Genomic DNA, 19,597 nt, shown 5'->3' with positions numbered 1-19,597 from the left:
TATCCATATATTGCATAACTAAGAATCAAGAGAGAATCACATGGACTTGTACCTCCTATGTCCTGGTTTCAATTCAGCTGCTGTGGCTCACACTTCTGCTTTCATGTGAGAAACAAGGACCCTCTGAAAAGGGATGGAGAAGACACAACCATCAGTCACTTACTTCAGCCAAGAGGAGGAGAATTATAATCTCCTACGGCGCTCGCCTTCCTAGAGGAGGTGCATCTGGGGTTTCAAAATAAGTATTTCTTATCAGTCAACTCAGACTGAGGAAGGGCAACCGGTGGATGTTGCTTCTATGGAAGAACAACACAAACAGTCAAGCTGTGTAAGCAGCCCAAGAAGACAGCCAAAGAACAGAACATGCTCTCTCCCTCTACCTGCTCTCCATCTTATCACTGGGCAAGCTGCGTGTTGCTAAATTTTGGTGTTATTCTACCTGCTCAAATCCACAGTCTCCTATTTTTCAAGCTGTTCATATAAAGAAAATCCTAATTGGTTACAAAGAGCTAATCTAAGGAGCCAGAATTAGTATGATTTCATAGAGTCAAGTAATAGATTTTTGAGTTGGAAATACACCTTGTGAATTATTTAATCTAATCTCATTTCCAGGTGAGTAAATGAAGTCTTCAGAGAGAGGCTGAGAATTTAGACATAGACAGAACTAGGAGCCCAAGTCCCTCAACTCCCAGCACAACGCTCTCCCTACGAGGCCAGTGGCATCACCAGCAGACACGGGACCACTGCTGACGTCCGCTTCCCACACACGGGTACGGGGGAACCCCCAGGCTCAGAGATACACTGGTCTTAGATGTGCAATGGCCACAGCAACTTGAAGGCCCTATCCATCAGTGACAGTAAGGCTCAGCAAGACAGAATGTGGAATGGGAAAACCACAGGGGAGACATGAGCACAGTTAAATACCCAGGGAAAGGTAAAGATCTGTGACAACTCAAATAACTCTGAAGACATAGGGGACAGGAAAGGCAAGGGAAGGAAGGCAGGAGGGAGAAAACAGGCCATCATTCTTTCTAGCAGGTGAGAAGAATGGCTTCAGAGAACAGAAAGGACAGCTACTGGTCACATAATATATAACATTTTGAGGAAAAAAATCCTAAATCCTGTTACTTCCTTTACAATGACACTTTCTCTACAAGTTCTTTAAGGAGGTATATCTAATTCAATCTTTAAACAAGTTGGTGTAGTTACAGCAGACTGCTGTCTTCAGACATGTTTTCATAAAACTGAGTGCAACACAAGATAAATATTACTTCTGTACTAGTCAACCATGGGTGGATTTTGATACTTCACACATACTGGGTAGGACAACCCCACCCCTGGCCCACAGCCTAGCTCCTACAGATGGATTCTCAGCCTCCTGCCAGAGCTGGCCCCATGGCTGTGTGGCCAAGACCTCCCAAGAAGACCCGGGTGCCTCAGCAAGAGACAGTGCTGACTCAGGAGATGGCCAGCCCCCACCCTGAGGCAGCCAAGCAAAGACAGGCATGGAACTGAGAAGCAGCGTGCAGCAGTGTTGACATTTCAAACACTTTACTGACTGTGGCTCAAATGTAAGTGGGGCATGTTCTCTCTCATGTTGGGATGTTTCTGGAAATAGCCTTGTGGGGGGGGGGGCGGTACCTATTTTGTTCAACCTAAGTTTCCCAGTGAAGTATTTTGTTAGTAAAAATGTTTTTCTCCTTTAAAAGAAGAAGTTACTTTCAAAGGATTGGGTTGTAAAATCCATATGGCTTACCAACTGAGGAGCCCCAGAAGGACCCGTAAATTTACCAGGACCCCACAGAGAAAGTGGGGCCCATGGACTAGGCAGTTTACTGTTACATTAAAATGTGGCAACTGACATGCTTTGGCTGTTTCAGGTGGATACTTTTTGGTTCCCTCATTTTTAAGCTTCACAAAACGCTCAGCTATGCAATTTCCATGGTGAATTCAAAGTCATAGCCAAGAATGGGACATACCAGCTTTCCAAGGTCAAGATGCCAGAAAATGCAAGGCTAAACCCACCTTATATCAATTTACTCCTTAGGTTTACTCTTCATTACCTTCTAAGCCTGCTGGCCATATCCCCACCTCCAATCCTGAAGCAGCATTGATCTACCCGTTATGAAGTTTATGCAAGGTAAATATCTGAGACCCTACACTTTGGAATTAGCAAGAAGTGTCAAATCTTAATCAACAGAATCTCCACTTACATTGCAACTGAAATGGTCTACAACAGAGATAACTCCTATAATACATGGTCATACACTGGGCTCTTCAGCCAATCACACACAAATCTGCATTCCTCTTACCAACCACTGCCTTTGAAGCCAGGAATCCTGAAATTCCTTAGGTGAAGTTTTTCAATGAGAAGAATACCTCCCATAGGTCTCTAACAGTTGGCCCCGCTGATGAGTCCCCCAGTTATGCACCAGACACACAAGTTCCAGTGGCCAATGACTGTCTCCTGCTACTGGGGTCAGTCCTGAGCCTTCTGATTTGCAAGATGCAGAGACAGTTCTTAACTGTCTTTTTGTTTATCTTTTAGCAGAAAAATACTAAGGAAATATAAATGTTTCCCTATCGTTTTGTCACCTAGAAATGCAGTCTTGTCCTGGGAAAGCTGAACTAAAATGTCCGCACAGGACAGATGTGCTCCTCTATTGAACAAGATTTAGATAAAGAACTTAAGAAACCAGGGTGGATGAACAGTACTGAGAACAGAACCACAGCAATGCAAACACCTCCCACACAGCCTGGCAAAAGGCCCCTCCCCTGCCCCAAAGGGATTATTGCCTCCAGCTACAAGAATATTCATTCTTCACTTTTTCTCCTGATGGCAGCTCCATTTCAGCTATCAGCTGCCATGGCATCCTTTTTCTCTCTCTCCCCTCAGGTACTCACAGCTCCCAACAACAGATCTGAGACAGGGAAGCCCTGATCAAAGATGATTAGTTCTGGATGACTACAAAACAGCAACATCAAGGTCAGTGGATTATAAGCAGGACAATTTGATACTCACTCTTAACACTCTGTCACCCTTAAAAGGTTTTCATTACATTTAGGTCTCAGATGTCAATAGAGCATCCTTCGACTTGCTGTTTAGCCTCATTACTCAGTTGTCTTATCTTTTTGAAGATAATTGTCCTAAGTTGTTTAAAAGGGTAAGGGGAAATTCGTCAATAAGGTGATAGATATAGCAAGGTAGAGGAAAGACAGAAAAAGGAAGAGAGTCACCATCTCCCCATACAAAAAGGTTTTAGTCCAACCACTTTGTTTTACAGAAGAGAAATCTAAGGGATCAAGAGAGGAAGTGACTCTTGCCGGGTCTCACAATCACAGCAGAGCTGGGCCACCAGGGGTGCTCAGGGCTTCAGTCCCCAGAGCTCCCCCTGCTGAAAAGCAGGGCCTCAATAAAGGGCCTGCTGAATCAACACGAGGGAGTGGCCCACTTGAGAACATTCTGAGCACAGAAACTATATTGCCTCCCCCCTTCTGAATACAGGCTGTCAGCATGCCAGGAGCATTTAAGAACAGATGAGACAAATGACTTCACAAAGAGGTGGGATAAAGTCCAATGACACCAAAAAGTAGACAGCTACACTGCTCCTCCGAAGCACAAATAGTTCAACCTACCTAAACTCGTTAAGAGGAATACGCCCCTCCTTTCAATAATCCATTAAGAAAAGTAAATATTAAATAATCCACAGAGCATTTTGCAATCTATGTTAACACTTTTACATACATTATTTTATTTCACTCTCACAACGGTCCCATTTTTCCAAGTAAAGAAACTGAGGACCAAAAAAGCCTTGCCCGAGCTCACAGCCAGTAAGCAGCAAGGCTGAAGCTGAGACCACATCTTCCAACTTCATATTCAGTGCAGCCTCTTACACCACCTCCACCCAATGTTAATAATGACAAAAAGCCAAACACAACAGTAGACCAAAGGGCTGACTGAACCACACCCTCAGGCCAGCTAAACAATGACTAAAATCTGTGCTGGAACCCAGCACAGGCTTTGCCTCCCCAGAACGTCAGGAATGAGCATTTTCAGCGCAGGTTCAGATCCAGGTGCCTGCTGAAGGAACCCCTATGCCTCACTATCAAACTCTGGCCTGATCACCTGAACCACGACAGTGTGCCTGCCAGAGCTGCGCCTGTCAAGTGCATTCACTCTTGGTGACATACCCAGCTGTGCAAGCAAGTTCCCTTCAAGGGAGCTCCCAAACACTCCAAACACTGTGCTGCGGAGCTGGAGGGAGGAACCGAGCTGCAAATGGGACGGAACTTTACAGACGACATTTGTACTTTCACACCAGTAAGGCAGTTTAAAATTGGTTCCCAAAGAGCCGCAGAGATCATGACTTGCAAGGATACACTAGAAACCATCCAGAGGTTCCTTCTGGGAAGTGGGACTAAGAGGACTTGACTGTGAATTTTACCATTGGCACATATTCCTTTCATATTTTTGAAAACTAGCTCAAAATTAAATTTAAACGCTGTAAGGACTATGGACTGCACTGGAAAGCCATGGAAGCAAACAGAGAAACAGACACCAGATGAAGTAAACTAACACAAAAAAATTATTTTAAATCAAACGAAAGCTTTAGAAACACTATCTGAAACACTAATCTAGACATGACACCTTTATAAAGCAAAACAGGAGAAAAGAGACTCATTTACAAATTGTATGAATTTTTCCTTCCCAGTAACAGAAGATATGAAGCAATTTTTGGATAAGCAAAAAATCTCTTAGTACTTACTCTGTACTAGGCATTTTCACATATTTTATCTCATTTAATCACCTCAATAACCATGGAAAAAAGATATTATCCATAAATTATAGTCCAGGAAACAGCAGCTAAGCAGCTTCACACAGCTGCACAGCTACAAACTCCTGGAGTATAAAGATAGAAAAGGCCAAGCTAGACACACAGATGGACCTGTAAGGACAGCCACTGCTGCATGGCAAAGGGCGGTCTGCACCATGGAAAGCACACAGCAAAGCTGGCCAGGTTCTGACAACTGGTTCAGTTGTATTCCTGGTGTGGGCCACGTGCCGCCTGTGAGGACAGGTGCGTCATGCAATGCTGTTATCCATATTCAAAGAGGATGACACTGACGCTCTCAACAGCAAATACGCATAAAGATGTTCTCAGAGTGCTCTTAGATTTGCACTAATCTACCCATTTTTCCCTGGCAGCCCTCCTTGCCACTAAAGGCTGTATTTGATAGATGACTGACAGCGGAGGGTGCGGGGCACAGTTCGCTATGAAGGGCTACAGGTAACCCTGCCACAAGTTCACAGTGTGAGCACACCCACGACTCCAAATTCATGGCCCCCTTTCTCTGAGGTCTGAGTCCTCTCACGTGCCTATGTAAGGAAGAACAATTTAAACATAATAGCCAAGGAGTATTAATATTTACTGAGCTTTTATTAATGCAGGAGAAATTGTGCTACACACTTCCCATGCACTGCACCTCCGTTAATCCCCACAACCATCACCCCTCGTGTGAGGTACCACCATCATCCCTACTTCACATATAGAAACTGCGGTTCAAGAGGGGTTAAGTAACTCGACTAGAGCTCAAACTGTAAGAAGGAAGTAACACTTAATTAAGCCCACTGGCCTGTAACTCCTAAGTCCAGGCTCATAACCACTAGGCTTTATGCTTCTCACAAAGCATGTTTCATGCCCATTTTTAAAGCATTCTCTTTGTCCTTTATTATTAAAGCTATGAAACAAACCATTCAATTAGAAAGAGGCAAAATCTTTATACTAATGGGCTATGTAAGACGCACGACATTATAAAATACTGGAAACATGAACTTAAAATCTGTAATCAAGGCAAGAAATATCAACTTTCCCAATACACACCCACAAACACACCTGTTATAATCAGCTGGCTGCCCTGGATGTTCAGGCACCGGTTCTTATAGGCTCTTGGGTACTCACGAATCCTTTAACCCCAAGCATCTCAAGAAAGGACGTGATATCAATGCCCTGGGCTTGTGCACCCTTCTTTACCAGCTCTGACCCGAGTTATGCCCTGCGCTGGTCTGTCCCTGCTGAACATGGAAACAGGGAGAGACCTTCCCAGGGATAAACTGTAAAGCTGAAATTCCCTCAGCTCCAGAAAAAAACTCCCTGTGCCGTTTTTCCTTAGATAACTGGCTAGCCTTTGAAGTTTCAAACCTAACCCCAAATTCAAAGACAAATCATGTTTCTATACTAACAGCATAGCCAACTCTCCCTCTAGAGATACACCAAAATAAGAATGACAGCCTTGTGCAGCAGTCAGCACAGACCTCACTAAATGACAAGCTCAAATTCGGTGCCTTCCAATGCCTGGGTGAAGTTTCACAAGGGAGCCGAAAGCACGCTACAGTCTAGGAGCTATGTCTAGGAGCACCGCTCTGTCGAACCACGTCAAAGAGCAGCGCAACTCTATTAAGGGAAAAATCTCATCTTGCCCAAATATTACTGACCCTGCAACAAATACACCCTCTTCATTTCTGTCATTCTTATTTAGAAAACAATATATATGAATTATCATTTTTCCTAAGTTTCTAAGACTTACTTAAAATGTTTTTCATTTGAAATAAAACAGTTTAAAATCCAAGGAATTTTCTGTAACTACAACTACATAATCCAGCACTGCCTAGGACCAGGCAAAGAAAATAAACTGAATTTCAGTTACCTCCATCAGCAAACAGTCTGCCCATAATTTTGTCATGAATACAAAGAGCATTCTCCCGTTCCATCTGTTCAGCAAACCTTCATCTTCTGCAAAGTCTCTTTTAATGGACTTCTACAGCTGCTTCTGTTAAGAGTACAAACTGCTACACACTGACTCTGCAGTGACATTCTCCCAGAATGCCACTATCCCCCTCAGGGGCTGAGGGACAAGAACTTGAAAGAAGTCGAAGGAGTACTTCCCCCTCTGCTCGCCTCCCCTCTCAACAGGCAGCTTCCCTCCAAGAGATCTGCTTCACAAGTCCAGATCCAGTGAAGTCACACACGACCTCACAAACCTCCAGCTTAACTCCTCAGAAGCCAGGCAGCAAGCGACAACAGGGAGAAAGGAAAACTGCCTAGTTTATTTGGAGTGGCTGCTGCTTATGGGAGAAAGAGAAATTTGTCCTACATCACTAAAAAAAAGACAGTAATTTCAGCATTGTTTCTCTTCAACAGCACGAAGGTTTTTGAAGTACTATTTTTAAAAACCATAATTTTCTACAGCACACACATTCTGGCCCTAAAGGAATGACAGACACAGGCAACAAAATTGATCTAATTCATCTAAATTATATAAAATTCAGTTGTGTTAAATTCACACTTAATCTTACGTGATTTATGTTTTTCTACTTTCATTTCTAGTTTTGTTTGTTTTTCTGCTATCACTGATGTGAACATATTCATTTGTCCTGTTGTTCAAATCCTGCTTCAGACGACCAGAAGTGGACAGGCAACACTCACAGCTGGAGGACACAGGCAACAGATGCACAGGTGCATCCAAGAACCTGGGATCACAGCACTGGCGGCCTGAGAGCAAGGACAGCACCAGACCTAGCTAATGGATGACAGAGTCCGCGTCAGTACCCCAAGGGGAAAGGAGACTGGCTTACTTCATTGTCTTTCCCAGGCTTTTTCTTTAGGCTCCTGCTATTTTTGTAGGGATATGAGAATTACAAGGATCAGGAGGTAATAACTAATAATTACTTTATAAACAGAAGTAGATAAAATTACATACTCTCAAAATGTAATATGCCCTTTTAAGAATGCCTTGGTTCACCTAGAAAATGATTATAACTTACCGTCCAGCAATTTTATTCCTAAATATATACCTAGCCTAGAGAAATTCTCCCATATGTGCACAAGAAGCCACAAATTAGAATGTTCACTGCCACGCCATTTGAGATAACAAAAATACAAGACAGTGAAAAAGTTCATAAATAGGAAAATGGAAAAATAAGTTATAGTATATATTCATGTAATGAATACTATACAGAAAATTAATAAATTAGGGCTTTATGAATCAATAAGAATGAATTTGAAATATTGAGCAAAAAAAGCAAGTTACAAAAAGAAACAAGACAGCATTTATATAAAGCTCAAAAACATGTAAAAGAATACTATCCATTGTTCACAGATGGATGCACACCTATATAGGAATGATAAGCACCCACAGATCATGGTTACCTTTAGGAAGAGAAAGAGGAATGCGACCAGGGAGGCATTCACAGGAGCTTGCAATTCATCTTGATGATTTATTTCTTAAATTGGCTGGTGAGATCACAGGTGTTTATTATTTTCTGCACTTTCTGGTATGCCTAAAATGTTTCAGAAGTTGTAAAAAGTCAACTACACAATGGCTGCCTCTTTGAGTGTAGCAGCAACTGTTCAGTCTAGAAGATTAACAGAACAGGAGGCAAAGAGGTTAATCATTCCCTCAACTCCAACTCTCAAGTCCCCAAATCTCAGCAGCTGTTACTAATTCTGCCTCAGTTTGGCTCCATCTGGAAAGTCACCTGCCCTACTCCCCCCACGACCTTTCACACTTGTCCACCTCATCCTTCAAAGCCCACCACAAAAAGCAACGCTCCCATGTGGGCCCCACGACACACTATGCTAGCAGTGGCCCCAGCCTCAGGGCCTCCCCGTCTGGTTCTCCAGGCCCTGTGCTACAGTTAGCTGTGAAGCTATCGTCTCTGCCTCCTCTTTGGGAGACACCTAGTACCCAGTATAGAGCAGCTGCTGATTAAGTTCTTCATTCAACAAAAACTCAGTACCCAGTATACGCTGGACCCTGTCACAGAGGTTCTCTGAGCCTCAAAACTAAAGACTTGGGAAGGTCACTGCCTAACAGGAGGGACAAGCCCGTACCTGACAAGGTATAATATTACACGATGAATGCTAAAATAGTTGTTAAATGAATGCTAAGTGTGAATAATGAACTTTTATGATTGTGTTTCACAATAATAATTATTCAATACCTCTTATTTTTCTCTATACTGAAGAGTTTATATTACTACTCTTGACTAGAAAATGTCACCTTCTTTGTGTTGATGTGGAGCTGCTAAACAGAGTAATTACAAAGACAATAAAACAACCATCATTAAAACTCCTCACCTTCAAGGAATCTAAGGCTCGTAGAATTATCACCACAGATATGCAGATCCTAGGCCTATCTGACCACAGTCTATTCGTACCAGGTGACTCTGAAGAAGTTTTAAAGACAAGAACTCAAGCAGTGTTATTACTAATAATAAGAGCCAACACTTTTGGAGTACTCATCAAGTGGCAGTAAATTATCATCCCTCTTCCCAGATAAGGAAGTTGAGGTTTAGAAAGATAGTTCACCAAAATTTGAACCAAAGCAGTCTGACTTAAGAACCCACACTCCTCACTAAGAACCTACACTCCTCACTAAGAAACCATACTGTTTCCTAGCAGGAAAATGCATCAACTCCTCTATTTCTAGAATTAGGGATCACTAGACCAAAGGTGACACAAGAAATCATGTCGAGGCTCACAGCCAGGGCCACTCACTTCTGCAAACCTCTGTTGAGACTTCTCCCCGTCACTGGCACAGTGACCTCTAACAGGCCTGCTCCCCTAGGAACAGGGACTGTGCCACTCAGCTTTGTATTCTGCCTCTGAACAGCTTCCAGTGCTTCTCGAACTTTACAGTGCTTGTGAATCACCTGGGAATTCGTTAAAATACACATTTTGGTTGAGTACATCAGGGGTGAGCACGAAGATGAGAGGCTGACAGGCTAGGCTGACGTCAGACTCACCTGGGAAGCTTTCCAACCTCTCACTGGCCAGGCGCCATCCTAGACCAAGAGGATCCAGGTAGTGAGACTGGGGAGTGTGAATTTTCAAAAGCTCCCCCCATAACTCTAATGTGCAGTCCAGTTAGAGAACCCTGTTCTAGAGCTTTCCTACTTCAGTTTGGTCCATAGACCACTGTTCTAGACTAGTGCTTCTCAACCTTCAATATATATTTATTTTTTTATTTATTTATTTATTTATTTATTTATTTATTTATTTATTTATTTATTTATTTATTTATTTTCCCCCAAAGCCCCAGTAGATAGCTGCATGTCATAGCTGCACATCCTTCTAGTTGCTGCATGTGGGACGCTGCCTCAGCATGGCCAGACAAGCGGTGCGTCAGTGAGCGCCCGGGGTCCAAACCTGGGCCGCCAGAAGCAGAGCGCGCCCACTTAACCGCTAAGCCACGGGGCCGGCCCTTCTATATATATTTAAACCACCTGGATACCTTCTTAAAATGTAGATTCTAATTTAGTAGGTCAAGGGTGGGGCCTGAGATTCTGCACTTCTAACAAGCTCCCAAGGCAACACTGCTGGGTAGCAAGATGGTGAGCAGCAAGATTAAAAGTCTCAGTAGTTCAGCGTGTATGATTTAGAAGGCTTTCCTTTCAGAATTCCAGATTCAGAGACCAGAAGAATACCTGCAGATGGAGGTTCAGGCATGGGCATATGAAACAGCACGGGAAGTGTGGGGATTCGGAAGTGTGGGCACTTATTTAACGTGGTTTAGATGGAGTTTAATATTAATCCTCATTAGCATTCATGAGAAAAATCATCTTCAACTTACCTTGCACCACGGCCACTCAGCTACTGAATATTAAGGCTCTACTAGAGGTTGAGCCAATTTAATATAGACTGTATTTCAGTTTAGAGAAAGCTTATGAGATTCACAGAAGAAGTAAAATAAGATTAAAGCACTGGAAACATACCGATTTGGGGTTCTGATAAATTGGTACTCCTATATAAAATACCTTCAAAGAACTATTTGGAGAAGGTCTCCATCTTTTTTCTTCCCCAAACCACAGGTCAATGGATAACATTTCTCATCCAGTGTTGCAAATCTTGTGTTAAGTGACCTCTGCTGAGAGGAAATGTTATTGTCTCCTTTAAAAGTTAAATATTGCACTGATATATGAATAAAAAGACTGCTGTATCATCCCGATCAGTTAAAATATTAACCACCAATCCAGTTTTGTTGAGCTATGATTCTCCTTGTAATAACATATACCTCCTATGTCCTTTATCATTTGAAGTCTTATGTAATATGGTCTTCAATAAAAGATCATACACTTAACCAGCACCTTACAGTACTCTTCACAGCAATATCCACCAATTTTCAGGGCATTACTTTTTTTTAAGGTTTAAACTACAGAATTGGAACATTTCTGGGAATCCCTATTTCAAATCCAGGCTCATTTCCTGAAGTCATCACCAATTAATACAAGAGGCACCCAACAGACAGACAGAGCCCCAAACCCCCAGAGCCGGGGCTGGCCCGCTGAGAGGAGCCGGAAAAACGCCCGAGGACCACAGCACTTGGCTTCCACCTGGGCTCCCTGACAAGCAAGCCGCTGTCGGAGAAGGGCGGGAGGCACAGAAGAGCTGCCAGGAAACTCGCCTCAGACTGCACATTTTCTACAAAGATGGAATTAGAAAGATACACAAGCAGCACCCAAGTGCTCTTGTGTACCCATCTCTCAGCCTGGCCTAGCCCACTCCTCACCCCTCCAAAGCTCACTCTCCCCACAGCTGCAAGCCTCACTCGCAATGGTGACTCCTAACTCTCTCCAGCCGAGCTTCAATCCCACACTCACACCAGCATTTCCGCATGAAGGACCCTCCCCCTCCTCAGATTTAACCTGTTCAAACTGACCCTACTACTAGGTGCTCCCCTACAAACCCTGCTGCTCTCCCCAACTCCTGCTGATTGTTTCTTGATTCGGTAAGTTATCCACGCCTGAAATCTCACAATTTGGACTCGGTCTGCGTGTCCTATATTCAAACATTCACCAAATCCTTGCATCTTTTTTTCTTTACGAGTCTTTTTCTTATCTATTTTCTTATCATCCTTAGACTGTTATTCAGACTACTGCAAAACTCATGATAGGTTTAAAATGAATATCCACAAACTAGAACTCAGCAAATTCTTACAACAAAACTGTAAATTGGGTGGTAAGGTTATTTCCATTTCACCAATAAGGGAATCGGAGGTTCCTTGAAGGCAAATAACCTAGCCAAGATTAGGCAGCCAGTAAAGAGGTGATGTCACCCTCTGTCTTCTGATCCCAGATCTCCATATTTACGCCACCCTACCACAGTGCTTTATGAAAAGAAATGATGTTTCAGGAAATCCAGTAATAGGGGTTTCAGAGAGCTTAGGGCTTAGAGGATGGTGCTGGCAGCTCAGAGGCTGATACAGGACTTGAGCACATGGTGGAGAAGCATGATGACTTTTCTTCAGGTTACCACTCTCATTGGTATTATCAATTTTCACTTATTTGTCTCCTACTATGTACCAGGCATTGTTAATCCACTTGTTAATCCATTGTTAACCTGTTCTTGATTTTTTTCACTTGATTAATCTCATTTGCTTCTCCCTCCTTTACCCAATAGGTATTATTCATTCCATTTTACACTTGGAAAGCTTCCCGGATTTTCCATAATTTATTCAAGATCACACACCTATTAAGTAACTGAAGCAGGATTTGAACCCAGATATGACTGGCTCTGAAACCTAGCAGAGCTCCGACCCCTCATCATTGAGCAGGCTCATTTGTAGTAAAATAACAAAATTCAACATTACAACTGCTTCAGGAAGCTACAAAGAGAAAAATGAGAACCTATTTTCTACAGAACAAGTTTTAAAATGTAAATGAAAAGGACTAATGAGATTATTAGAGCAACAGAAACCCAATAATGAAGCTGTGAGGCAGCAGAGCTTCCCACTGCTGATGACAGAAGAAAAGGCAGGGGCTCATGGGCAGCCAGTCTCTGAGGACAACTTCACAAGATCAAAATCTTTTCCTCTGTCACCAGCTTAAATCATATTAATTTCTTATTTTAACTTTTATACATGATATTAAAATGCCTGCAGGGGCCAGCCTGGTGGCATAGCAGTTAAGTATGCACATTCCGCTTTGGCGGCCCGGGGTTCGCAGGTTTGGATCCTGGGCGCGGACCTACTCACCGCTCATCAAACCGTGCTGAGGCAGTGTCCCACATAGAAGAGCCACAATTCTACAACTATGATACACAACTATATACTGGGGCTTTGGGGAGAAAAAAGAAAAAAGAGGAAGATTGGCAACAGATGTTAGAGCAGGGCCACTCTTCCTCAAAAAAAAAAACAAAAACAAATGAAATCTCTTAAATAAAATAATAAAATGCCTGCAGGTTTTAAGTTGAGATGTCAAAAAAATTTTTGAAATCACACTTCAACAAATTTCTGTAAGTATTAATCTTGTTTCAGGTGACTTCTTCTTAGACAGAAAGACAATAAAGAAAGGGAAAAACTGAGGAAGAAAAAGGATACTTCTCAATGCCAGCATCCATTTGAGAAGGGGGGAGAAAACCAGGAGGAAGGCAGAACACCACAACTATAAAATTCAGTGGCCCCGTGGCTGAAGCCCTCTCTCCTCAGGCATACCAGCTGCACACAGATGTAATTCACCTCTTCAGCTTACTCCTATCCTGAGCGATATCAGAAAGACAGACTAGGAAGCTGAGACATACAATATATCTATTACACTACAAAGGTAATTTTAAAAAGCAGTTTTATATATTTCAGAGAAGCTTCTGCCATACTACTATACTTGCTATCTCTTTTCCTATCTGTCCAAACCCAAGCTCAACAGAAATGGATACCATTTAGCTCTGTTAATGGTCATAATGACAGCATTTGTGCCTTACAGTCTCAGGTCAGAACTTACTGATGGGAGTTGCAGTCATTCGCTGATGAGCTGGCAAGGGAGAAGCACCCAGACACAAAGGAACCCACTGGAACGTGTCTAATTGTAAGTCTCTAAGTATCCTTTCTAATTCTGGAGCCATGTGACTGGCCTTCACACAGCACTGCTGACCCGGTCACCCTGAGCGCTATGTGGCTGGACCACAAAGGGTGGGGACGCTCCTCTTGCTCCTTCATTAAAATATTGTGTTACACTCTCAGAGCGAGCTATTTCCTGAGAGACAGCGCACTCAGCACCTGAGAGAACTTAACTATTCCTGTCCAGATTTATTCCAGGGTCTTAAGAGGCTTTTTCACCATATAGAGTGATCTATTTGGTATCACAAAGGTGTATACTCCTTTAAAAGACAAACAGCACACATACTCTTAAAATATGTCCTTTCCAACCTGATGCTAGAATATTACAGATTTGAAATATTTTCTTCTTTGATTTAAGTGGAGACAGTAAAAACAGGGAAGAACAATCCCCCTCTGGCCCCAAAGCACAGCTAAATGGAAGACTGGAGGGTGTTTTGAGACGGGCACCAGGATATGCTGAAGTGCTACGACATCCTCCTCACCCTTCCCAACCACTTCTGTCTTTCTGTAAAGCACACAATAAGAAATCACTGTCAAAGACTGCCACTAAAATAACCTTTAATGTCAAAGTAAAAGCACATATTGAAATAGAAAAGGATTTAAAAATATACTAGGCAATGCCAAATAAATATATTTTTGTTTTGAAACCAAAAATCAATGGGTTCTGGAGCCTGACTGCCTGGGCTCAAATCCTGGGTGTGCCGCTTAACATCTGTGTGACTTGAAGCAAGTTCCTCAGCTGCTCTGTCCCCTCAGTTTCCTCATCTGGAAAATGAGAACATTAATAGTTCCTTTCTCCTAGCTTATTATGAGAATTAAGCACCATGTGTTTATTAAATAAATAAAACCTATGGGATGCATATCATATAAAATTGTGTTTAGAGACCACCTCAAGTAATCTTATAGTATTTCCTACTGGCTGACAACTAACATTTTATATGTTAAAATCAGTACCTCAACAGGATAGGATTAATTTTCTTGGTTCATGTCCAGATGGAATCAAAGAAGCATTATGAGGGAGACAGACCTCATGGTCTCATCGTCTCCTTTCCTTTGCACCCTCCTCAGAGTTCACTTTATCCAGTACAGTCAGACCTCCCTGTCCACTGCCAAAGAACCAGCAGAAGCCAGTGAACAGAGCTGGGACACTAGGCACGTGCACTTGTTTTATTTACCACTTTTCTTGGGTAAGTATCACAACATTTATTAATACAGCTGGAATTTTTTTTTCCTTGAATCCTAATACTTTGGCCCCGAGTGCTTGGCTAAGGGAATTCAATTGTGTGGACTACTGTGCAGTCAGCATTCTAGTCTGGATTTCCATAACAGGCTCAATACCTTTGTGTCTACTTCCTTACCTCTGCAGAGGGATGTTTTAATGCAGAACTTTTTAAAAGCCTTCTCATTGATTACTTTAAAAATTTATGGAGACATGTTTATTAATGATTTGGTAAAATTTTCTCAAGTTGAACATACACAACACCACCACCAACAACAACAACCAGCTTTACAATTACCAACTCAGACCTCTGGCTCTATAGACATGTGGCATGAGAGAAATTAGTTCAAAAGAAAGAACAAAGATATGAGACCAGGCAGCCTAGAATAGTGGATGTACCTAGTCTAGGAGTCAGGCAATTTGAATTCTGGTGCAGGATCTGTCACCAGGTAAATCCAACCCCACCAAACCAGGACTCAGATTCTTTGCTGTAAAACATGGTTATTTATGGCCCCCTTCGAGCTGGAAAATGTCATAATTCTTCAACCTACAATTCCTCTGGTGCTGCAACTTCTCCAAAGCACCAAGAAGGCAGAGAAGGTAAAGAAAGATATGAAAGTTATTCTAGTTTCTTTAAAATCTCTTAAGGGGCCAGCCTGGTGGCATAGTGGTTAAGTTCACATGCTCCGCTTCGGCAGCCCAGGGTTCGCAGGTTCAGATCCCAGCGCAGACCTACACACCGCTCATCAAGCCATGCTGTGGCAGACATCCCACATAAAATAAGAGGAAGATGGGTACAGATGTTAGCTGAGGGCCAATCTTCCTCAGCAAAAAGAGGAGGATTGGCAACAAATGTTAGCTCAGGGCTAACCTTCTTCACCAAAAAAAAAAAAAAAAAATTTCTTAGGATCCTTGAGCCCCCTCTAATTTTTAACCCTGAATAGAGACATATACCACAAAACAAAACCTCCTCCATCTATCACCACTTATTATCTTATGCCAACTGAAAGAACACAAATGGGGTGCCCCACCACACTGCTCTGTCCACGTCACTAGCAGTCCTCAGGAAGGGTGGAATGACCACCTAACAGGAATCAAGTGGAAGTGTGCCAGAGCTGGGTGAGAAGTCCAGCTGGCTCATCTCTAAGATGCTTCTCATTCAGTACTAGAATTCGGTCTTATCACTGGACAAGATCTCATGGTTTGACAACGTAGGTGACGAAGCTGAAACTTGATCTCGAGACAGCCTGAAGTATACTACTATCTAAATTTGAGATGCTAAAATACTATAACTTACCCCAATACTCTCTTTTAAGTATCTAACTCTGCCCTACTAATGACTGGCACCCATGCTGACTCCAGTAAGTGAGCAAACCATACATTTGATAAACCTCTCACCCAATTCCTTCCTGTTCTGACTCGCTGATGTTCGCCTCTTGTCTTTATTTACTTGCCCTCCCTGTGGCTCCTGCAGCAAAGCCCCTCAGCCCAAAATGCTTCAGCTCCCCATCCTATTTTGGGTCTGTAATACAGACAGCTTCTACTCACCCCAGAAAGTTGGACTGGAATTTCAAGGAAATTATCTGCCTACCTGTGCTATATATATATACCTGTGTGCTATCACAATTTACAGTTATCAGAGATGATGGTGAAATGAAAGGACTAAAGTGGCCCCTCCACTCAGAGATGCCCCCCTCAGGGACACCCCCTCTCAGGGACCCTCCCTCAAAGACACCCTCCCTCTCAGGGACACCCCCCTCTCAGGAATATGGGAAGTCTGAACATGGGCTTATCAGCTCATCACTTCTGATTCACACCTTTACTCAAGCCCCTGCTTTGTACCAGGCACAGGTACAGGTGCTTTCATCTATGTTAACTCTTTAAATCTCACAGCCACACAGCAAACTGAACATCATTAACCCCATTTTGCAAATAAATAAAGCAGGTTTCAGAGAGAATAAGTGGTTTGCCCAAGTAATTCAGACCAAGGCCTTCTGCTTTTGAGATCTATGTTCTTTTCATTATCTCACTGTGACCCAAGAAGACGACCAACACCCATGGTCCATTTCACAAGGAAATGTAGAGCTACAAAGTTATAATGTGCCAGTTTTGAATGTTCTCATCCAATGAATTATGAACCTATAAACTGGTTATAGAAAATGCTTAATATAGGACCGACTGCTCATAAAGAGAGCTTCATTGGAAACTTGTAATATGAATGCTGACTCTTAAAAAAGCACTTGACATTTTTTCATACAGCTTTAAAATAGTTTATCCCCATTCAACCTCCCCTCCACCTCCCCCAACACACCCACTGACACACTTTAATTCAGGAAAAATATATCAAAACTAAACTCATAAAATCATTAAGAAGTTGAGCATTCTCTGCCCACTGACGGAGATGCTAAAGGACAGGTAAAAGACCCAAGGATGATGAGCAAGAAGAAATGAAATGCTGGATAATCCATAAATAGACAGGGAATCACTAAATGACAGGTATGGCGCATATTCCCTAGATAATTTGTCATTTTTTCTCTCAGGTAGACTTAAATCCTAAGGTAGAGTGAGAACATAAATATTTATAGCCTTGACCAAGGTATCAGCAGTATCAGGCATCCCTGTAATCAGAGCCTTCCCGCACCATCTCAGGAACAGGAAGACCACCCGGCAGAACAGCACCTCACAGAGCAAAGGGCTGGAACAGGCTTTGGTGACCACCTAATTCAACCCCTGCAATTGACCATTAAGGACTCTCTGGCCTAATGACACGACCTGCTCCACGTCACTGACCAGTGTCAGCGCCAGCACAAAAGCCACGCTCTCTTGGTGTTCTTTCCACAGCACCATGCCTCTGCTGCCCAAGCTGCATCTCGGAGCTCCTCTTCACCCACAAATGTCTGTTCAGGACCCAATTTACATAGGGTAATCCAGGAAATACCACCAAATAGAATGACCTCAGCTTACCAATTTGGCAAACCACTAAAGTGTACTCTGCCTGCCCCTAAAACCCAATTACTTTTTTTGTGTGTGTGAGGAAGATCAGCCCTGAGCTAACATCCATGCTAATCTTCCTCTTTTTGCTGAGGAAGACCGGCCCTGAGCTAACATCTATTGCCAATCCTCCTCCTTTTTTTCCCCAAAGCCCCAGTAGATAGTTGTATGTCATAGTTGCACATCCTTCTAGTTGCTGTATGTGGGACGCGGCCTCAGCATGGCCGGACAAGCGATGCATCGGTGTGCGCCTAGGATCCAAACCCGGGCCGCCAGTAGTGGAGCGCGTACACTTAACCGCCAAGCCACAGGGCCAGCCCCCCAATTACTTTTTACTCATGTCATTCACTTATATCCACAGAAACTGGCCAAATGCTTTTCAAATATATTCCACACTCAGATTTCCTAAAAAGAAAATGCTACAAAAAACTACCAGGATGAAATTGATGAGATTGGGACTAGTACCTTCCCCAGAAAGCAATCTCCGGGGTGCCTTTCATGTAGATGGAGTCACCGGCATCATTCAGCCCGTTGGTGAGCCCACCAGAATAGGCCATCACTATTCCGCCATCTGCCGAGACGCTCAGGATGTCCTGCGGTCCTCCCACTGCCATCCTCTCCAGAAACTGACTGCCTTCTTTAATGCGCTGCTGGATCATTGGAGTGAGGGGCATTTCAAAGCTGAAACAGCTATCAGGCTCTGAGTATAATGTCTCCAAGGACTCAGCACTGTAGTATAAAGAAGTGTTGTCCAAAATGGTTTCAAACTGGGAGCTATACACATCAGTGGCATCCTCTGCATACCCCGGCCCAAGGGTATCATCATCTCCTGCCCTAAAGTGCTCTTCTTGCTCAAGAGTCCTGGAAAGCAAATAAGAGCAAAGAATTTCAATATTAGGTTAATTTTTCTTTTTAAGATAACATGTTGTAGAGCTAACATTTGTATTCCCGGGGCTTATGTCTTAATATATTCGGGAAAAAAGATATCATAGAAACATATTCCAGTTGCAAAAACTCTTAGCATACATGTGCTACACTACCTTCTAAATAATTTAATATAGTTTCAAACTAGTTTCCTAGTATGTGAATACATGTGGTCCAATAAATATTTGAATAATATATTAAATTGCCATTTTAGCCAACTAAACTCCAAATTATTTACAACTACCATCATTCTTAATTTTAACAGAAACAGATTAATATACTGTGTAAACTTAATGGAGTAAAAATACACTGAACTTTCATCAGTCTATTAATACTTTCTGATTTAAATAAGACCAAATGCCCTCAAGAGGATGAATACATTAGAATCCAAAGGCTGCCCCCTCCTGACAAGAAGGCAGCACTGCAGAGAGATTTCAGGTCCAAAATTAGCCACTGAACGACCTTAAAAAAAAAAAACAAAGCCAACAGACATGTTTATTGCAAGGCTAACCAAAACAGTGAAAACCTAGAAACAACTTACAAGTTAATATACAGGGGTGGAGCATTAATTAA

The 19,597-nt window shown here is 42.6% G+C and overlaps 1 protein-coding gene across 5 annotated transcripts in view; it reads right to left on the bottom strand.

Annotated features, from left to right (window-relative positions):
• Positions 1–19,597, bottom strand: part of PSD3 (pleckstrin and Sec7 domain containing 3) — a 453,546-nt gene that overhangs the window by 288,546 nt on the left and 145,403 nt on the right. For all 5 annotated transcript variants that reach the window (XM_087418635.1, XM_087418634.1, XM_087418636.1 and 2 more), the window contains exon 4: positions 18,566–18,961. In XM_087418635.1, the coding sequence (XP_087274761.1) occupies positions 18,566–18,961 (396 nt within the window). The remainder of the gene's footprint in view (positions 1–18,565; positions 18,962–19,597) is intronic.

The sequence above is a fragment of the Ceratotherium simum genome, chromosome 28 (genome assembly GCF_057802395.1).
Source record: "Ceratotherium simum simum isolate JZ-2026a chromosome 28, ASM5780239v1, whole genome shotgun sequence".
Classification (NCBI taxonomy): domain Eukaryota; kingdom Metazoa; phylum Chordata; class Mammalia; order Perissodactyla; family Rhinocerotidae; genus Ceratotherium; species Ceratotherium simum.
This window is presented reverse-complemented; position numbering and strand designations above follow the sequence as displayed.